This window comes from Doryrhamphus excisus, chromosome 13 (assembly GCF_030265055.1).
Source record: "Doryrhamphus excisus isolate RoL2022-K1 chromosome 13, RoL_Dexc_1.0, whole genome shotgun sequence".
NCBI lineage: Eukaryota > Metazoa > Chordata > Actinopteri > Syngnathiformes > Syngnathidae > Doryrhamphus > Doryrhamphus excisus.
The window spans coordinates 19,557,008-19,579,560 of NC_080478.1; the positions used below are offsets into that span (position 1 = coordinate 19,557,008).

Sequence of the window (22,553 nt, forward strand, 5' to 3'; positions counted from 1 at the left end):
TAATGACTTTTCAATCTCCCGGAGATTACAGATTACATGAAATGATAAGGAAAGAACTGAACGGGAATTTTTGGATCGGACTCTTTCTACCGGCAAATACATGCAGTAGCTTCTCGGCTAATATGCGAGGCTACGAGTGGACGTCTGATCGCAGGCGCAGCGATCACATTCCTTCTTTTATCACCTGGAAAAACGACATAAGAGTCTGTTCTCCATATTGTGTGTCGCTTTCCGATGACCGAACCTTCACGGAAAAACCATGCACCGAAAAAACCGACGGCTTCCTCTGCAGAACCTACCACAAAAACGCATGCGTGGTAGAAAAATCGTCATTTTTCCGCAGTTCCAAAGGCTGCTCGGATGCTCCGTGTGAACAAAACTGCACCGTAGTAAAAGACGGATTCAAATGCTCCTGTTTCCGAGGATACGCACCACACAACGAGGATCCCAGGAGGTGCAGAATCCATTGCGCTCGGGAAAGATGTCCTGCCATCTGCGAGAAAAACACTAACAGCGCTTGCTTCTGCGCTGAAGGCTTCATCATCAATGATCAATTCTGTGAAGACATCGACGAATGCATCATGGGGGAATGCGACCAAGAATGTAAAAACACATTCGGAAGTTTTATCTGCTCCTGTAAAGAAGGCTACGTTCTAACGGAACAAGTGAAATGCGTCCGAGCAGTCGACGGACATTTTGATATCACCACTCCATCCGCCAAAGGTTACGTTAAACCCAACAACGATACCATGAAAGGTTCCTCCGTGTCTGCAGACACTTTTATTTGGCTGTGGATTTTACTCGCTTTGTGCGTGGTTGGGTTTATATGTATCGGGAGAGTCTACGTGATGAAACGGCACAAGCGAAGAGAGCAAAATTCCAACCAAATTCCGAGTGCCGCAGTGGGAAATACTTAGGTGCTGATTTTAACTTGTTTGCATGCATTTTACTTCATGGCTGCCTGTTATGTTATGTTATTATCGAGCGGGGATACTTTAAATAAACATGAACTAGAAAACGTTTCCACAGCATAATAATTGTTCAACATGAAAGAATTACAAATACAGTAAACCTCGGATATATCGGACTCGGATATATCGGAAATTCGCTCACAACGGACAGATAAAAAAATAACCGATTTTTCTGTAATGCATTTCCAATAAAAATTCATTGCATATATCGGATTTTTTTATAACGGATTTCGCCTATTTTTTTGGACAAAATCTCCAGTCCCGTTCCATTAAATTTCCCTCGCATATATCGGATATATCGCCGCATCGTGGCGCTCCGATTCGCCGAATCGTGACAGGCCGCTATACGACGTCATTTGTAGCGTTTGCAGCGTTGCCTGCGCGTCCAGGTACATTGGAAACATAGTCAAGGAAGTGCCTTTTTATAACGGATAAAATCCCATTTACGCATATACCGGATATAAATCCCATATATGCGTAAAACGGACATTTTCCGGTATACGCATATAACGGATTTCGCTTATATCGGACAAAACCAGTGGGAACAATTGAATCCGATATATCCGAGGTTTACTGTAGATGGAAGATGAAGCCATTTCTTAGGCATTATTATGAAGTCATTATTTATTTTTATGATCAGTCCCTTTTTGTTTAGCAAAGATATTAATATTGCTGATTTAACTCAAAAAGATTACAATATACAAATACATTCATTCATTGCTGGAGCCTATCCCAGCTGTCTTCAGGCGAGAGGCAAGGTACACCCTGGACTGGTGGCCAGCCAATCACAAGGCACATATAGACAAACAACCATTCACACTCACATTCATACCTATGGACAATTTGGAGTCGCTAATTAACCTAGCATGTTTTTGGAATGTGGGAGGAAACCCGTAGTACCCGGAAAAACATGCAAACTCCACACAGAGATATTCGAGGATGGAATCGAACTCGGGTCTCTTAGCTGTGAGACCTGCGTGCTAACCTTTTTTTTTACACTGTGCATCCATGAATCAATCATTCATTCAGTGTTGCAGGGATGCTGGAGCCTATCCCAGCTGTCTTCAGGCGAGAGGCGGGGTACACCCTGGACTGGTGGCCAGCCAATCACAGGGCACATATAGACAAACAACCATTCACACTCACATTCATACCTATGGACAATTTGGAGTGGCTAATTAACCTAGCATGTTTTTGGAATGTGGGAGGAAACCGGAGTACCCGGAGAAAACCCACGCATGCACGGGGAGAACATGCAAACTCCACACAGATATATTCGAGGGTGGAATCGAACTCGGGTCTCTCAGCTGTGAGACCTGCGCGCTAACCACTTTTTTTACACCGTGCATCCATGAATCAATCATTCATTCAGTGTTGCAGGGATGCTGGAGCCTATCCCAGCTGTCTTTGGGCAAGAGGCGGGGTACACCCTGGACTGGTGGCCAGCCAATCACAGGGCACATATAGACAAACAACCATTCACACTCACATTCATACCTATGGACAATTTGGAGTCGCTAATTAACCTAGCATGTTTTTGGAATGTGGGAGGGAACCGGAGTACCCGGAAAAACATGCAAACTCCACATAGAGATGGCCGAGGGTGGAATCGAACTCAGGTCTCTTAGCTGTGAGACCTGCGCGCTAACCACTTTTTTTACACCGTGCATCCATGAATCAATCATTCATTCAGTGTTGCAGGGATGCTGGAGCCTATCCCAGCTGTCTACGGGCGAGAGGCGGAGTACACCCTGGACTGGTGGCCAGCCAATCACAGGGCACATATAGACAAACAACCATTCACACTCACATTCATACCTATGGACAATTTGGAGTCGCTAATTAACCTAGCATGTTTTTGGAATGTGGGAGGAAACCGGAGTACCCGGAGGGTGAAAACCCACGCATGCACGGGGAGAATGTGCAAACTCCACACAGACATGGAATTGAACTTGGGTCTCCTAGCTGTGAGGCCTAACCACTTACCGCCGTGCAGCCCCATACAAAAAAAGTGTTTTCCCCCTTTCCTGATGTTTGTCACAATTAAATGTTTCAGATCATGAAACAAATGTAAATATATGTAAATATATGTAAATATATGTAAATATACAGTTGAGTCCAGCACTTACTAAAATCATCTTTATTGTCTGTCTAACATCGCCATCTACTGTTATTTCTATCAAATTTCACATCTTGCATAAAATAATAATTTAGTGGTTCTTTAAACGTGTTTTTGTTTCATTTCCAGACAGGACAGTAATACTTGTGTATTTTATTTGCTATTGTAGTAAATCAGAGTCACAGACATATGTACTATACCAAGAAGATGTACCAGGAAGACACACATGGGGTTTGGTGTCTATACTATACTTCTATAGCAGGATATAGCAGGATAGAGATATTTGAGCTCTTATGAGTGCAACTTGGCTCGCGCCATTACATCCCAGTGGATTCCAATAGGGGGATTGTTTGTGACATTTGGTTCCACTTGATGGACACTTTGAAGATTTTGAAATTTTTTTGCCCAAACTAAATTTTTGCCACAGTTACGGGCCACCACGAGCCAGTTGGGAGGCAGCTTGAGCCACTACACGCCACTAGGCACCTTATTGGCGACACCAGTAGCGTCATTAGGCCTATTTTAGGGGGGCTTCAGTCCGCCTAAAATGTTCTTAAGCCCACCTAAATAATTTGATATTTTTTAATATATTTTTTTATTATTTTTTATTTATTTAATTTTATTTTTTTATTGTTTTTATTTTAAATTTATTTGTTTTTTTATATATTTAAAAAAAATATATATTTATTTAATTTTATTAAAAAAAATTATTTTACATTTATTTGGTTTTTAATTTTTTTTATGCCTACTACATTCATTCATATCCTGTGCATCTCCAGGGGGCTAAGCCCAGGCGACACTAGGCGGCACAGCAAATTGCATTGGCACCAACTGGAACCAACTGGCACCAACTGGAACCAACTGGCACCAACTGGCCCAGTGGACTCTTAGCATGACAAATGCAAAACATATTTGTGTGAAAGTGAAACATTTTTTCACAAAAACCTGTTTTTCTCGATTTCTAGTCAGGAACTGATATTTTCCTGAAACTTACTTCGTCTAATCCTTCTTTTGGTATGTAGCCATATACCACAATAATCTGTGTGCCTTGAAAGATCAGTCGAAATCATCACAAATGGCATATTTAATGCACAAAATGTATCAATATGGCCGCCTACATCCTTCAGTTTTTCTCTATTGTGAAGGTTTGGCCCAGCCCCTGCTTTAAGTTAATATGTGACATTTTAGCAATTAAGAACAAAGAAGTCGTCTCATGTACACGAGCCAGATATACATACTTATGGATCTAAACTGTGTCCTCACACTAATAAAATGTAAAGGAAACTTTGAACGCCATCCACGACTGCCTAGATCCAGTTATCGGAGCTGATAAGAATATATTTAGACACAAACTCCAACTTGTAATCAGTGAAAAAACTTCACTCGTGTAAAAGAGCAAACATAAGGGGAAACCCATGACCTTTATATCAGTGATGACTGGAATCATGACCTTGGGAAACTGGAACAAAATAAAATAAAATAAAATAAAATAAAATAAAATAAAATAAAATAAAATAAAATAAAATAAAATAAAATAAAATAAAATAAAATAAAATAAAATAAAATAAAATAAAATAAAATAAAATAAAATAAAATAAAATAAAATAAAATAAAATAAAATAAAATAAAATAAAATAAAATAAAATAAAATAAAATAAAATAAAATAAAATAAAATAAAATAAAATAAAATAAAATAAAATAAAATAAAATAAAATAAAATAAAATAAAATAAAATAAAATAAAATAAAATAAAATAAAATAAAATAAAATAAAATAAAATAAAATAAAATAAAATAAAATAAAATAAAATAAAATAAAATAAAATAAAATAAAATAAAATAAAATAAAATAAAATAAAATAAAATAAAATAAAATAAAATAGATATATATATAATATAATGATGAAATTAAATATATTTCTATTAATTGTGGTGCACAAAAATTTACCTAAATTTATAGTCTGGAATGTCCTACAAGTTAGCAACTAGGATTTAAACAAACAGTGCGTGGGTTTTCTCCGGGTATTCCGGTTTCTTCCCACATTCCAAAAACATGCTAGGTTAATTAGCGACTCCAAATTCTCCATAAGTACAAATGTGAGTGTGAATGATTGTTTGTTTATATGTGCAATGTGATTGGCCGGAGATTTGGTGTAACCCCCGCCTCCCATCCAAAGTCTTCTGGGATAGGCTCCAGCATATATCGTCAACCCTAGTGTGGTGAGTGGTGATCAAAGATGGAGGGATGGATTGATTTTGAGGAGCGTTGATTGGGTCGTTTGTAGTTGTGAATTGGAATGATACGAATAAGGATATTTTTGAGTTTAGTTTTTGATATTGATATTTTTATATTTTTTTATTTATTATGAAATTTTTAAAATTCTTACCGATAGTATTTTTTGTTTTTATTGACTTATTTTGCTTCATTATGATTATAATTATGAGTAAAAAGTATCAGTTTCAGTATTAGTACTGACAAAACTGGCCTTGTATTGTATTTACTTTGGTATCAGATCGGTGCCAAAATTTGCAACACAGCCCACCCTTATCAGGAAGTGATTACGGAAGTGACGCATCTCTTACATGGACCAATCAGAAAAGTAGGCGGCTCCTCATACAAGAACGTCATTGGGTTAAAGTTTTTTCGCCGCATATAAATAATAACAGCCATGACGTGAGTTTAGCATGTGCGGATAGACGCTCATTGTCGAATATTTAAAAAGAAAAATAAAAAAAACACCGACACGAAGCAGAACCAGCATGTCGGTCGACAGCGTGTTCAGGACCCGCTCGCTCGGTGTGGCCGCCGAGGGTCTTCCTGATCAGTACGCCGATGGTAAAGCAGCGAAAGTGTGGCAGCTATACATCGGAAACACGCAGAGTAGGACGCAGGAGTACAAAAGCTGGGTGGTGTCGCTGCTGAGGGAGCAAGGTGCCCGGAGAGTGCTGGATGTAGCCTGCGGAACAGGGTAAAGTCGGGCACAACTGACGCCACACTCCACTAAAAAACATGGCTTCCGGCTACCTAGCATAACATGTCATGTACTATGTTGTATATTTATTAAGTCTAATGTGTGTTAAATCTAATACCTTGAGGAGCCAGATAATTTTATTACCCCTCTGAATATTGTAAAAATATAATTAATTCATTATTAATAAGATAAGTGTTGGATATTACACTGAATCGTGGATTAGCTTAGCATACTGATTGACATTGTATTATCATTAGCATCTTCAGTATACATGTATTAGTATTTAGCATTCTTCAGTGTTCCTCTGTAATTCAATCCCTTCTACATGGTTACATTTGATATGCACCACCTTTCATAACAAAAAACGACTGAAAATAATCCACAAAGTGAAAATAAGATTATGTGATACAGAGAGGTGATGATAAATTGTTAGCATGTGATCATGCTTAAATGCCATTTCATGATATAATATGTTGATTGACACTTTGGCAGGTTGGTGTCCATTTGTCAATGGAGGGCTGAGACACCGCCGGCCGTCCATCAAACCGAAAGTGGTGATTATTAAAATCACCGTCTGGAAAAAGAAAACTATTTGTAATCCCTAAAATGTCAACACTGCAAACTATAAGTAAAATATATTATATAATAGTTAGTCAGTGTGGTGACGTTGACCCCATTCTGCAGCACGAGCGTGTCAGGCGACGTAAACATGATCAGAGCGGAATGTGGTTTACAAATGGCCTCACTATTTTTAGCCCCCCCTTAAAATATGCCCGTCGCATATGATGGGGAATTTATGAAATAACAAATTCACACATGCCAAACGGTGGCTCATGAGTTTCCTTATCCGTGCAACGTAAACAACTCCAGATCGATAGTGAACTTATGTTCTCCTGAATGGGATTACATAATTTGTTTTCTACAGTCCATATCCGCCCCCCCGCTTGTGCCCCCCATCTTGTGCTTTATAAGTTTGTTGCTGTTAATCATTGAAGTGCAGTAACTTTTTCAGGTCATTGTTCAATCTGACTCGTCGTAAAAAAGGAGCGTGTGAGGTCATGTGCAGGTTGCGTCAACATCGCCTCCCAACGAGTTTTTTTTCAAGGAAGTCGCGGACAGGAATCAACAGCCTCAATCCAGAATGGAATTTGTGTAGGCGGGGGAACTGCGCATTCGACATCGAAGTCGTTGAGCCTTCTTGCACGATATCACGTAATTGAGGTCGTTAGAGAGATTATTCATCTCAACGGTGTTTGTTTTCGAGCTGAAAACTCAAAACCAAAATATTCAAATGCATCATATCCGTGCTTGTTGTTAAAGAGCATATAGATACAGATGCAATGCTAATATCTTTAGGAATATAAACAATTTTTTTATGACACCCTGGTTTTATTATGCTATTCGACCGGATGTGTGACACTCTTATTTGGAAGGCTGGAATTGTGATGTGTTTTGACAACAGAAAATAATTGAGAATAATTTATACTCTAAAAACAAAAACACTTCTATGCTAGGACTACGTTATGCTAGGCATAGCATTTCAGTATGTGGAATCAAACTATGGAATGGATTGAGTAAGGACCTCAAACAATGCACAACGATGAGCCAATTCAAGAAACAATACAAGCAGTTGATGTTTGCTAAATACTTCAGTACGTGACAAAAAAAAACATAAAAAAAAAACTTAAATTATATTCGGAAAGCAGGAAGTGAACAAATGTAACAGTTACTGATTGTAAAAGTGCCAGATGGAGGGGTAGGATTTAATAAGCTTTGCTTCTTCCTGCTCTGGGTTCATTGAAGACTCTAAATTGTCAACAACCAATAGCCAAGGTCAGCTGGGATAGGCTCCAGCATAACCCCACGACTGTACAGAAGAGATAATTAATGAATAATAAAACAGCCGGGCTGCACGGTTGTCGAGTGGTTAGCAAGCAGGCCTCACAAGCTAGGAGCCCCGAGTTCAATTCCATCCTCGGCTATTTCTGTGTGGAGTTTGCATGTTCTCCCCGTCCGGGTTCTCCGGTTTCCTCCCACATTCCAAAAACATGCTAGGTTAATTAGCGACTCCAAATTGTTCATAGGTATGAATGTGAGTGTGAATGGTTGTTTGTCTTTATGTGCCATGTGATTGGCTGGTCCGCCTCTTGCCCGAAGACAGCTGGGATAGGCTCCAGCATAACCCCACGACTGTACAGAGGAGATAATTAATGAATAATAAAACGGCCGGGCTGCACGGCGGTTGAGTGGTTAGCAAGTAGGCCTCACAGCTAGGAGACCCAAGTTCAATTCCATCCTCGGTTATTTCTGTGTGGAGTTTGCATGTTCTCCCCGTCCGGTTTCTCTGGTTTCCTCCCACATTCCAAAAACATGCTAGGTTAATTAGCGACTCCAAATTGTCCATAGGTATGAATGTGAGTGTGAATGGTTGTTTGTCTTTATGTGCCATGTGATTGGCTGGTCCGCCTCTCGCCCGAAGACAGCTGGGATAGGCTCCAGCATAACCCCGCGACTGTAGAGAGGAGATAATTAATGAATAATAAAACAGCTGGGTTGCACGGCGGTTGAGTGGTTAGCATGCAGGCCTCACAAGCTAGGAGACCCGAGTTCAATTCCATCCTCGGCTATTTCTGTGTGGAGTTTGCATGTTCTCCCCGTCCGGGTTCTCCGGTTTCCTCCCACATTCCAAAAACATGCTAGGTTAATTAGCGACTCCAAATTGTTCATAGTAGGTATGAATGTGAGTGTGAATGGTTGTTTGTCTATATGTGTTCTGTGATTGGCTGGCCCGCCTCTCACTTGAAGACAGCTGGGATAGGCTCCAGCACCCCCTGCGACCCTCGTGAGGATAAGCGGAAATGGCACCCAGGCCGCACTTTGGACACCACTGCCCTAGACAGACCATTCATTGATAATTGACTGATTAATTGTAAAGCTTTATTCAGTATAAGAAATGGATACTGGGATTAATAAACAATCTTTGTAAAGAAGTTCAAATACAGCCATTGTAGCTAATGAGCTAATGTGGCTGGTTTAATATGTTTAATATATATATATATATATATATATATATATATATATATATATATATATATATATATATATATATATATATATATATATATATATATATATATATATATATATATATATATATATATATATATATACACAGTACACTATGTCTCAAAAAGAAACTGAAACAATGTGTTTCATAAGAAGAAAGTGAAAGTTAACACTAAGAAAGTCCATTTAGCTTTGTCTATAGTGTAGCACCAGATCCTGATAGTATTCATTCATTCATTCATTCATTTTCTACCGCTTTTCCTCACAAGGGTCGTGGGGGTGCTGGAGCCTATCCCAGCTGGTCGCCAGCCAATCACAGGGCACATATAGACAAACAACCATTCACACTCACATTCATACCTATGGACAATTTGGAGTGGCTAATTAACCTAGCATGTTTTTGGGATGTGGGAGGAAAACCGGAGTACCCGGTGAAAACCCACGCATGCACGGGGAGATCATGAACATGTGTGTGTGTGTGTACGTGTTTGTACTTGTTTGTACCGGTGTATCGATTTAATTGGTGTTGGAACTTCTTTAAAAAAAAATCTGTCTCTTCCAGGGTGTGGTTGCAAATTCACATGCCAATCATAAACAAGTCATAACCATTGTTTTAATCTTGTTGTCGTCTGCATTCAAAGCTGGAAGAAACCAATATATTTGGTTGGAAAAAAAAACAACAACTTTCAACAGTGTCACTTTAGCAAACACACAAAGGATTACCAGAATCCCATTGAAGCCACATTTTGCTTACACTGCCTTTTTTTTCTATTCTGTAGCGTGGACTCCATTATGTTAGTGGAGGAGGGGTTCAACGTGGTGAGTGTGGATGCCAGCGACAAAATGCTCAAGTACGCACTGAAGGCGAGATGGGAGCGAAGAAAAGAACAAGCCTTTGACCAATGGGGTAAGAGATTTTGTTGACATCGTTAAGCCATTTTTGACAAACTCATTGATGAATGTTCTAGTACAATGATTCCCAAAGTGTGGGCCGTTGTGGTACTGCAGGTGGGCTATTAAAAAAAATATATATATATATATATATATATATATGAAATATAAAACAATAAAAATATAATATAAAACTATGATACAGAGATCATTAAAAATATTATTCATTTTTGGAAAAATTGTTGTAAAAATTATTTTAATTGTAAAATATTTATTGCACAATTTAAAAAAAATTATAGGCCTAAGACCGCACGGGCGGGTTCAATTCCACCCTCGGCCATCTCTGTGTGGAGTTTTCTCCGGGTACTTAATTGGCGACTCCAAATTGTCCATAGGTATGAATGTGAGTGTGAATGGTTGTTTGTCTATATGTGCCCTGTGATTGGCTGGCCACCAGTCCAGGGTGTACCCTGCCTCTCGCCCCAAGAAGACAGCTGGGATAGGCTCCAGCACCCCCTCGACCCTCGTGAGGAAAAGCGGTAGAAAATGAATGAATTATTAATTATATTATATAAATAATAATAATAATAATTATTATTATTATTATCATTATTCATTACATACATTATTCATCATAATGTATTTTTAATAATAATAATTATATATAATTATAAATAATTAAATAATTAAAAATAATAATAAATTATTATTATTATTAAAAAATACATTATGATGAATAATGATGATAAAATAATTTTAAAAATAATTTATTATTAATAATAATTATTATTAATATTATAATATATATTATTACTACTGGCAATAATTAATAATAATTTTATTATTATTATTATTATTATTATTATTATTATTATTATTATTATTATTATTATTATTATTATTATTATTATTATTATTATTATTATTATTATTATTATTATTATTATTATTAAGTGCTCTAAGAACGCAGCATTTCATCTATGTACTGTTTATAGGACAAAGGTGGACTGCGGACATTTTTTAGATTTGTGGGCCCTGAGTTGGTAAAGTTCGGGATCCCCTGTTTCTAGTATTTCACATACATGGTTTCTTTCCCCTATGACTTTTTTTGAAGCTGTGGTGGTGGGCTGCATGGGAGGGTGTTTGCATTAAAAAAAAAAAAAGACAAATAGCACTTTTTTACTGGCTTATTTATGTATTAACTAATCGATTTAATTTTTAGCAACTAGCAGAAAATGTTGCTGAGAGCGCTGCCGACATTTAAATTGGATGCGGGATACCTAGCCTGCAGACATGTAAACAAAAATACCACAAAGTGCAATGAGATTGAAACGTGAACGATCACACACACACACACACACACACACACTTGCATACATAGGCGACAAGCTGTCGTCAATTGACTCCACATTTTAGGACTATTGTTCATTCTCCTGATAATAAGAAACAAAGTGAAAGTCAACACAAGATGTGTCATGTATCTGGTGACATAAACCAAGTGCCCCAGCGAAAAGTAGGGCTCTACTATACCCTATCCATCTAAAAATCCGACTTAAAAATAGTTGGTTCTACTATCATTGTGTTTATGTGATACATTTGACATTTTTTATTATTTTTTTTCCCCCCAAGTCATTGAAGAAGCCAACTGGCTGACACTACCAGAGGACATCCAGAAACCAGGAGACGGTTTTGATGCCGTTATTTGCCTCGGCAACTCCTTCGCTCACTTGCCAGACTTTAAAGGTACAGTACTTCGGGTTGCTTACGGTACATCAAAACACTTAACATGAAGTATTTCTGGATTGGAATCTTGGCTCTGACTTCTCTGGAGCATTTTCTCTGGGTTCTTTCTTCTCGAAAAACAAGCATGTTAGCTTAATTGGAGACTCTGAATGGCTCTTTGTCCAGCATCAGTTGAGCGACAATTCACCTTGCTTATGACCTTGAACTAGACAATCGGTAGTAAATAGATGACTGATTTTTCCCGATTTTTTTTTCTCCTAAATTGTCTGTTTTGGTACTCTTAGGGGATCAGAGTGACCAAAGGTTGGCTCTCCAGAACATCGCAAGTATGGTCAAACCAGGCGGGACCCTCATCATCGACCACCGCAACTATGACTACATCTTGGAGACCGGGCGGGCGCCACAAGGCAAAAATATTTACTATCAGGTACGAAGGGGAATGGGATTTGATATAGTATAGTATATTGCATTTTTTTCATAATGTCATTAATTAATATAATTCTCACTCTTTCATGGTTGATTATGGCGCATTATTAGTAGCCAAAATCATATGTAGCATTCTAGTCACTACTAGGCATCAGTAATCATACATTGATGGGATATTACCTGCATTAAGTCAGCAATGGATGACGTGACAAAAAATTCTCCTCCCAGTCTGTGTGGAAGTGGTACATTTATCGCATCATACTTTCATTCATTCATTCATTTTCTACCGCTTATCCTCACGAGGGTCGCGGGGGTGCTGGAGCCTATCCTTCCAAACTCAGTATGCAATCTAGAAGTTTAGAATTAATAAATTGGAAGCTAACTAGTTAGCTCGGTAGATTGAAACAGTATTGTTAAAGCGATAGTATGTCACTTAAGGGATCTCGTAGCCTGCGCTCGCGGTATGGTTGGAGTGTACGTCAACAGTATCTATGGCAGATTAATGTTAGGCTGACTGTTTTGTATGTTAATTGATTGATTTTTTTTTTGCCATAATACGGTCGAGATACTACAACAAGGAACTTTCCCGATATTAACGATGAGTTGCTATGTCTTATTATTGCCTATTATGTCTATTATATTAAGTAATATAAGTGTAAAGATGACTATAGGGGTGTTATTTTATGTCTAAAGTGCTCTAATAACGTTAAAAACTGTGTTTAAGTTATAAATAGGGTTTCTATGCTGTAACTATGAAAATATTCCATTCATTAATATTATATTCTACTTTGTAGAAATTCTGGAACCAATTAACCACGATAAACGAGGGACGGCTGTACAGGGGAACCCCTCAGACCAATCACAGTCTCGTACGGAGCGGTGGTTGGCTCAGAGTTAATTTGAATAGCAAAAGAAACCCAATTAAAGTTATCATTTATTTCATTCAATAGTGTAGATATGATACATAATGGACAGAAACCAAATGCCATACATAGCAGGTCCTTCAACACTCCTTAGGTTATGACCTTTATTTCCCCTGACGTCTTTGTCATTAAATATACATTTAGAATTTAATTTGAACAGCATGTGGCGGTCGTGAATAAATGCCGGGTAAGCGCAGTGATTACTGTCACAAGGATGTATGGCCCACAAACAATAACCATAAATGCACCAAATATACTCTAAAATCAAAAACACTTCTAAGCTAGGACTATGTTAAAAAGCCATAGCATTTCAGTATGTGGAATCAAACTATGGAATGGATTGAGTAAGGAAATCAAACAATGCACAACGATGAGCCAATTCAAGAAACAATACAAGCAGTTGATGTTTGCTAAATACAAGGATGAAGAGTCTTGAACCAGTCATGATGTGCTATATATATATATATCACTATATTGACACTTACTATGGTACCCATTATGGCATTGGATGCTCATATCAACTTGTACCTCAGTACGTGACAAAAATAAAATAAAATAAAATAAAAAAAAACTTAAATTATATTAGGAAAGCAGGAAGTGAACAAATGTAACAGTTACTGATTGTAAAAGTACCAGATGGAGGGGTAGGATTTAATAAGCTTTGCTTCTTCCTACTCCTTTTGGACATGTGGAACTGTGAACTGATTATGGGATGCATTCAATTGTAATCTGATGCATGTTCAAATGAAATTAAACCATAAAAAAAAATTAAAAAAAAATATATTTTTTATTAAAAAACTAAAATTAAATAAAATTAAATTATTTTAGAAAGGCAGGAAGTGAACAAATGTTCAAAAAATGTTCAACAAATGCATGTTCAAATGAAATAAAACCATAAACAAAAATTAAAAAAATGTAAAAAAAAATGTAAAAAAAATGTATTATTTTTTTTATATTAAAAAAATAAAATTATATTAGAAAGGCAGGAAGTGAACAAATGTAACAGTTAGTGATTGTAAAAGTACCAGATGGAGGGGTAGGATTTAATAAGCTTTGCTTCTTCCTACTCCTTTTGGACATGTGGAACTGTGAACTGATTATGTGATGCATTCAATTGTAATCTGATGCATGTTCAAATGAAATAAAAACATTAACATAATGGAAAAACATAACTCATGATGCATATTTCAAGTACATTCACCGTAATGATTGCATAAGAATTGGACACCCAAATGCAGCATGTCATGCAGCATTGAACTGTGTGTTGCAGAGTGATCTAACTCAGGACATATCCACCTCTGTGCTGTGGGTCAACAGTCAGCCCCACATGATCACTCTGGACTATACCCTCCAAGTGCCCCAAACGAGCCCCCAGAGCCAACCTGAAGTCAGGTAGGTGGTCAATATGAAAGCATGGTAATGACTGTACTACAAAGATGGTTCTTTCTTTCTTTCTTTCTTTCTTTCTTTCTTTCTTTCTTTCTTTCTTTCTTTCTTTCTTTCTTTCTTTCTTTCTTTCTTTCTTTCTTTCTTTCTTTCTTTCTTTCTTTCTTTCTTTCTTTCTTTCTTTCTTTCTTTCTTTCTTTCTTTCTTTCCTTCCTTCCTTCCTTCCTTCCTTCCTTCCTTCCTTCCTTCCTTCCTTCCTTCCTTCCTTCCTTCCTTCCTTCCTTCCTTCCTTCCTTCCTTCCTTCCTTTCTTCCTTCCTTCCTTCCTTCCTTCCTTCCTTCCTTCCTTCCTTCCTTCCTTCCTTCCTTCCTTCCTTCCTTCCTTCCTTCTCTACCGCTTATATCAAGGGTCGCGGGGGTGCTGGAGCCTATCCCAGCTATCTTCGGGCGAGAGGCGGGGTACACCCTGGACTGGTGGCCAGCCAATCACAGGGCACACATAGACAAACAACCATTCACACTCACATTCATACCTATGGACAATTTGGAGTGGCCAATTAGCCTGGAATTGGAATGTGGGAGGAAACCGGACTACCCGGAGAAAATCCACGCATATTAATAATAATTCATGGTTCCATTTATCACAGTGAGTCTTCCAGGTCCTGATGCAGCAAAACAGTCCCAGACCATCACACTACCACCACCATATTTTACTGTTGGAATAATGTTCATTCATTTTCTACCACTTATCCTCACGAGGGTCGTCACCAGCTGTCTTCTTGGGGCGAGAGGCGGGGTACACCCTGGACTGGTGGCCAGCCAATCACAGGGCACATATAGACAAACAACCATTCACACTCACATTCATACCTATGGACAATTTGGAGTCGGGAATTAACCTAGCATGTTTTTGGAATGTGGGAGGAAACCGGAGGGTGCCCGAGGGTGGAATCGAACTCGGTTCTCGCAGCTGTGTGGCCTGCGCGCCAACCACTAATCCACCGTAAATGCCAGAGACGTCGGTCTCCTTTAGCGGGACAACTGATCAGGTCGAGAGAAGCATCCAACCGTGTTCTTCCGTTTGCGTTTTGCAGCAAATTCCGCCTGTCCTACTACCCCCACCGCCTGAACAGCTTCAAAGCGCTGCTGAACCAAGCCTTCCACGGGAAAGTGGAGCACAACGTCTACGGAGACTTCATGACGTACGTCCCTGACCAAAGCCGAGCCCCGTGCTACTTTGTCCATGTCTGTAAGAAGAAGGCCTAGCTAGCATGAACGCCTTTCAGTTCATACAGATTGAATCTTCCAAATTATGTTCGATTTGATCTGAAATTCTATAAAAAAATGTAATTTAATGATTGCCTTTTTAAAATTAGTCACAACTGGTGGCCCACAGAGTAATATATAATAGGACACAGTTATGTTGACTATAGCAAAGATGTGGTGGATCACTTTTATTTACCATGTAAAAACGCAGATTAGTGTCTGTTTTAAGTCCATATGGTGGCCTTTTGTTGTAATTTTGTTTGATGAAAAAAAATATTTTTTTTATTATGTAAGCATCAGAATCACATTTTGCCTTATTCTGCGCTATGCTTCTGTAGTGTTTTTTTTTTTTTTTTTGCTGTAATCTTGCAAAGTTGTTAATGTCAAGGCCAACAAGAACGGACTGACACCATAAAAGGGATATCTGACAGTTCTTGTCGGTCTAACCTACTTGCAGTGTTACACAGGGTCAGACCCTCTAAAGTCCACACGGGTTTTTCATTGGTGAAACCGTTTAGGAGTTTAACGCTGCCTGAAGTCCAAATGCTCAAACCTTTGTCATGGTTTACCGCCTCCAAGTCATCTGACTTGCCTCTACATGGACGGGGGGCTGATTCGGTGTCTACGGCAGGGGTGGGGCAAACTACGGCTTGGGGGCCACATATGGCCAAACCAAGCGTTTGAATGAAAAAATGAAAAAAAAACATGAAAAAATCAAACGACAAAACTGTAAAATTAAATGACACTAACACAAATAACACTTTTACAGATAAAATTTGACAAATAATTCAAGGTAAATTGTAAGCATAAAATAATGTGTGTGGTAATATGTCCCCCCCCCCCCACACACAATTTTTTTTGTTAACTCATTGCGGCCCACTAGTCAAAATATTTGCCCACCCCTGGTATACGGCAAGGGTGTCCAAAATTTTTCAGGGGGTGGGGGTACTTTCATACATTTTGTGTATTAAAGGTGCGAAAACCAATTTAATATATAGCAAGCTACCCGAACAAAATAGCCAAATGCATGAAAGTACCCCCCCCCCCCAATTTTGTTAACTCAATGCGGCCCACGAGTCAAAATATTTGCCCACCCCTGGTATACGGCAAGGGTGTCCAAAAAATTTTCAGGGGGAGGGGGTACTTTCATACATTTTGTGCATTAAAGGTGCGAAAACCAATTTAATATATAGCTAGCTACCCAAACAAACTAGCCATGCATCCCTGATGTATTATTTTAACTAATTTAATTTAATTTTATTTTAAGTAATTTAATTAGATTTTATTAAAATTGGAAAATATTACCTTTTGTTTATGATGTAAAAACACTGTATGGGGAATTCCAAATTAGCCGCAACAGTATGCACCAGGGGTGTCCAAAATACCCGCTACCTATAACACATGGATTTTATTCGGGTAGCTTGCACCTTTAATGCACAAAATGCATGAAAGTACCCCCCACACACAATTTTGTTAACTCAATGCGGCCCACGAGTCAAAATATTTGCCCACCCCTGGTATACGGCAAGGGTGTCCAACAAAATTTTTCCAGGGGGAGGAGGTACTTTCATACATTGTGTGTATTAAAGGTGCGAAAACCAATTTAATATATAGCTAGCTACCTGAATAAAATAGCCATGCATCCCTGATGTATGTATTATTTGAACTCATTTAATTTAATTTGATTTGAATTTAAGTTATTTAATTAGATTTTAATATTTGAATTGGAAAATATTGCACCAGGGGTGTCCAAAATACCCGCTACCTATCCTTTGCTACCTATATCACATGCATATTTTATTTGGGTAGCTTGCATCTTTAATGCACGAAATGCATGAAAGTACCCCCCCTTAGAAAATGTTTGGACACTCTTGCTATACACACTGAATCAGCCCTCGCTATGTTTAGGGAACAGTTGCATCAGAGTCACAACCTGGGACACAATCCTGCTGTCAACCAAAGATTTTTGCATCTTCTTCTTGAATTTAATCAGTCATTTATTTGTACGTTGCACTTTGATTGAAAGCTACTGAAAACAATCATTTTATGTTACTCTGTTACCCGGGCCGTAAAACATCAAAGTTACCAAATAACTCACCGCACACTCACAATTTGAATGTTATCAAGTTCAGTGGCCTCCTGCTGTTTGGCTGCAGATTGCATGGTGCATTCAAATGTCTCGTCAGCACCACCAATGGTTTCACTTCTTTTACAGGAGTGAATGGCAATGCACATTTTTATTCGACATTTCACAAGAGTCTTACGTTGCTGGTTATTAAAACTTGAAAATCATTCAAATAATAAATATGTTTTTATTGTGTATGGTGTGTACATTTATATTTATTGTGAAAAAGCAGATGACCCTCAATATTTATAATATTTATTAACGGCATTTGAATAAAGCATCCCCAAACACTTGTTATTGAGAACCGGAACAATGCTAAGTCCTAGCTTAATGTTTCTCATTGAAGCTTGCATCTTTAATGCACAAAATGCATGAAAGTACCCCCCCCAGAATTTTTTTTAGTTGCAGACATACCCGCTACCTATCCTTTGCTACCTATAACACATGGATATTTTATTCGGGTAGCTTGCATCCTTAATGCACAAAATGCATGAAAGTACCCCCCTAGAATTTTTTTTCAAATTAGCTGCAGATATACCCACTACCTGTCCTTCGCTACCTATAACACATGGATATTTTGTTCGGGTAGCTTGCATCTTTAATGCACAAAATGCATGACAGTACCCCCCTCCCTAGAAAATGTTATTTTTTTTTTCAAATTAGCTGCAGATATATCCGCTACCTATCCTTTGCTACCTATAACACATGAATATTTTATTCTGGTAGCTTTTGCATCTTTAATGCACAAAATGCATGAAAGTACCCCCCCTAGAAAATGTTGTATTTTTCAAATTAGCTGCAGATATACCCGTTACCTATCCTTTGCTACCTATAACACATGGATATTTTATTTAGGTAGCTTGCAACTTTAATGCACAAAATGCATGAAAGTACCCCCCGCTACCTATGCTTTGCTACCTATAACACATGAATATTTTATTTTATTATTATATTTATTCATATTTAACCATAATAAATTACACACCCACCCTGTCACAGCTACACATTCCAAGCTACACAAGGCCCTGCATCGTCTTCCAAAAATTCTTCCTTTGCGTGTCTGAAGCTCAACACTTCTGAGGTCTCTGCGGTATCGGACTTTTAGCGGTAGACGGCCATGCAAGGAGCTGATACACGAAACAGATGTGACAAATATTTGCCAGATGTGGCTGCCTTGAATTTGTTTTGCTTGTGAATCACCAAGACCACGTTCACATTTGCAGGGTTTGATGCCCGATTCTGATTTTTTTTGTTGGGTGAGAAGTAGCCAAAAATGGTTAGCCACTTTAAAAAATGATTACGAGATTATATACTAACAAATATAACAACTTCATCACCTCATATTGCAGCACGATGTGTTAACATTTTTAGGTGTCTGGAACAGATTAACTGGATTTACATTATTTTCTATGGGAAAATCTGCTTTGGTTAGAGTCCGTTTTGGTTTGAGACGAACCGTCCACCACAAACATATAAACTATTTGTGCTACAATAAGCATCAAACAATTTGCTGATTGTCTAAGTGGGAATATTGTCCTTACATTACTCTAGTCCAGGGGTCTCAAACTCAATTTACTTGGGGGCCACTGGAGCTAGGGTCTGGGCAAGTCTGGGCCTTCAAAAAACGCATTTATTAAAAACAGAAAAATGAATAAAATTTGCTTTGGTTCCGATTTTCTACAAGAAAAGCTCTGATAAAACATTCCACTGTTCTCAAATATCTTACGTTTTATTTTTCTACACAAAATAAGATCAAGAATAAAGAATCAATCAGTAATAAATAAATATAATAATAATAAAACGGCAAATAATTAAAAATTAAGAAACCACATATATTTAGACAAATTATTTTTTTCAGATTAAAATTAACAAAGCATTATTAGAGCCCTGTAGACATGACAAAACACGACTATAGTCAACATATTGCGCAACTGCAGGGTCTTGAGACACATGCTAACTCGCAAACTAGAGTTAGCTAGCGACCTAAACGGTAGCCTTCAAGTTATTTCCTTTCAACTTAAAAAGCCAAAAACTTACCACTTCCACACGGATAGGGAGGATAACTATTAACAGTTATTTAACCTTTAACATGAGCATTAATCAAACGTAATAATTTTTTCTGGGTACATGATACCATACAGCATCCATATCAAACTTGCGCGGGCCGCACTAACATTAAACTTTTCATATCAAGGCGGGGGCCTCAAAATACTGTTAGCATGTTTGTGTGTATTTGCACAGTATGTGAATGAGTTGGCAAAGCGGCAAAACTAAAGAATCCCAGCTGTTGGTTTCCCAGCTGCCACTGCTGGACGCCAGACGAAAAAAAAAGTGGACCCGGTGAAAGAAGCATAATAGTTTATTTGCTTTTATTTATGTTTCATAGTTCTTTAAGAGTGTCCTCATCCAAGCAATGTGCATACAGTAGACGCTTACACTGTGTTTTGGAAACCATTGGCCAAGTTTAGGGTCTGTTCCCATTTATAGAATCATTATAATAAAAGTCTGGGTCACATCGAAGACTCGACTGGGATTTTCCACTCCTCAACACAGCCCATGTTAAGGCACTATTTTGACACAGAGGTTTCAGATTTCAGATGCATGTATTCAGAAAGTACAGTAAGACATGAAGAAAAAAAACCTCTGAAGAGAGAAAAATGTGGAAAACACAAAAGCATTTAACAACGTCTGGAATTGTGCAGCATTGTTTGATGCGACTCAGTTCTCAGATTGCTGTAGGAACCTTATACTGGATTTGTCTCATGCTACTTCAGTAAGTGGAACAAATAAAGGCATGAACACCAGAACCGAAAAAGAAACAAACCATCCAGTGGATCATGACAGTACCCCCCAAAGGCGTATCCCAAATGTCCCAAAGTTCACCTTCATCCACAGTGGGACCAAACAAATCAAAATGGAGGATGTTTCATTAATCTGAAAAGGATGCGGAATAAAACAGTAAGTGGAACAAACAAAGTCATGAACACCAGAACTGAAAAAAACAAACAGAACCGTGAAGCTGATCATGACAGTACCCCCTCCCCAAAGGACGTATCCCAGATGTCCCAAAGTTCACCGTCATCCACAGTGGGACAGATGAACCAAACAAATCAAAATGGAGGATGTTTCATTGATCGGAAAATGATACGGAGCAAAACAGTAAGTGGAACAAATTAAGGCATGAACACCAGAACTGAAAAAAAAACAAACAAACATCAAGCTGATCATGACAGTACCTCCTCTCCAAAGGGCGTATCCCAGATGTCCCAAAGATGACCTTCATCCACAGTGGGACAGATGAACCAAACAAATCAAAATGGAGGATGTTTCATTGATCGGAAAATGATACGGAGCAAAACAGTAAGTGGAACAAATTAAGGCATGAACACCAGAACTGAAAAAAAAAAAAACAAACATCAAGCTGATCATGACAGTACCTCCTCTCCAAAGGGCGTATCCCAGATGTCCCAAAGATGACCTTCATCCACAGTGGGACAGATGAACCAAACAAATCAAAATGGAGGATGTTTCATTGATTGGAAAATGATGCGGAACAAAACAGTAAGTGGAACAAATAAAGGCATGAACACCAGAACCGAAAAAGAAACAAACTGTCCAGCGGATCATGACAGTACCCCCCTCTGTCATGATCCTCATACCTCCCAAAGATGACCTTCATCCACAATGGGACAAATTAACCAAACAAATCAAAATGGAGGATGTTTCATTGTTCTTAAAACAATGCAGAACAAAACAGTAAGTGGAACAAATAAATTAATGAACACCAGAACCGAAAAATAAACAAACCGTCCAGCGGATCATGACAGTACCCCCCTCTGTCATGATGCTTTATATTATTCATATTGTATTCATATTGTTCCAATATCTTTTTCAAGTAAAAATGACCAGTATCAGACTTGGTATCGGTAATATTGCTACTTGATATCATTTTTCCATGCTAACATGTTGAGCCCCCACCCCCACTTGTTATATAAGCTGAATCAAAGCGATCCCATCGGGATCGTCTTATTGGTCTTGGCGTGCCGTGGCGAGGAGGAAAATGTGAGCGCTCACAGAGGACATATCATCGCCGTCGTGATTTTAAAACGAATGACAACAACATCGTTACAATCTGCCGGAATATCTTCCGAACGGAGCGTTCATAAACAGGAAGGGAATTCTCTTCTTGCGGGAAGGAGCCAAAAAAAGACAAAACGGTGGTTGACAATATGTTGGAATGAGACAGAGGTGAAAGGCTGGGAGGAGTGAGACCTCCGAGCCTTTAGAGCCAATTTGAGAACCTTGTGATGCAAAACCAGTCCTCGGCAACGGACAGTTCCCATGGCAACAGCGATCTGCTAAAGTTCCTTGTTGACAAATGACAGCTCTCCTTTCCTCAGCACTCACTTGGCGATGCATGTGCCTTTGTGTGTCTTTTATTTGGCAGGACCCCATATGGGGTTCATTTTCTTACACACACACACTTCCTACTTTTCCCTAATGACCTCAGTCGCAGTTATTTGTTCCTGTATGCAGTATACTTTACATATATATATTTGCAATCGTAGTAGAATAATGAAATGCACAGCATGTTCCGATATTGACAATCGTTTCAGTCTGTTCCATTATTGACTAGAACTGCAGTCAAGCCTCTAAAGTCAAAGAG

At 38.3% G+C, this 22,553-nt stretch overlaps 1 protein-coding gene across 1 annotated transcript; it reads left to right on the forward strand.

Moving 5' to 3' along the window:
• The first annotated feature begins 5,753 nt into the window (after positions 1-5,753).
• On the forward strand, positions 5,754-18,082 carry LOC131140423 (glycine N-methyltransferase-like). Its single transcript, XM_058090844.1, has 6 exons — positions 5,754-6,059; positions 9,908-10,035; positions 11,649-11,762; positions 12,047-12,189; positions 14,382-14,503; positions 15,591-18,082. Exons 1-6 carry the CDS (start codon positions 5,851-5,853, stop codon positions 15,760-15,762), a joined length of 888 nt encoding a protein of 295 aa, XP_057946827.1. The 5' UTR covers positions 5,754-5,850; the 3' UTR covers positions 15,763-18,082.
• Positions 18,083-22,553: the final 4,471 nt, after the last annotated feature.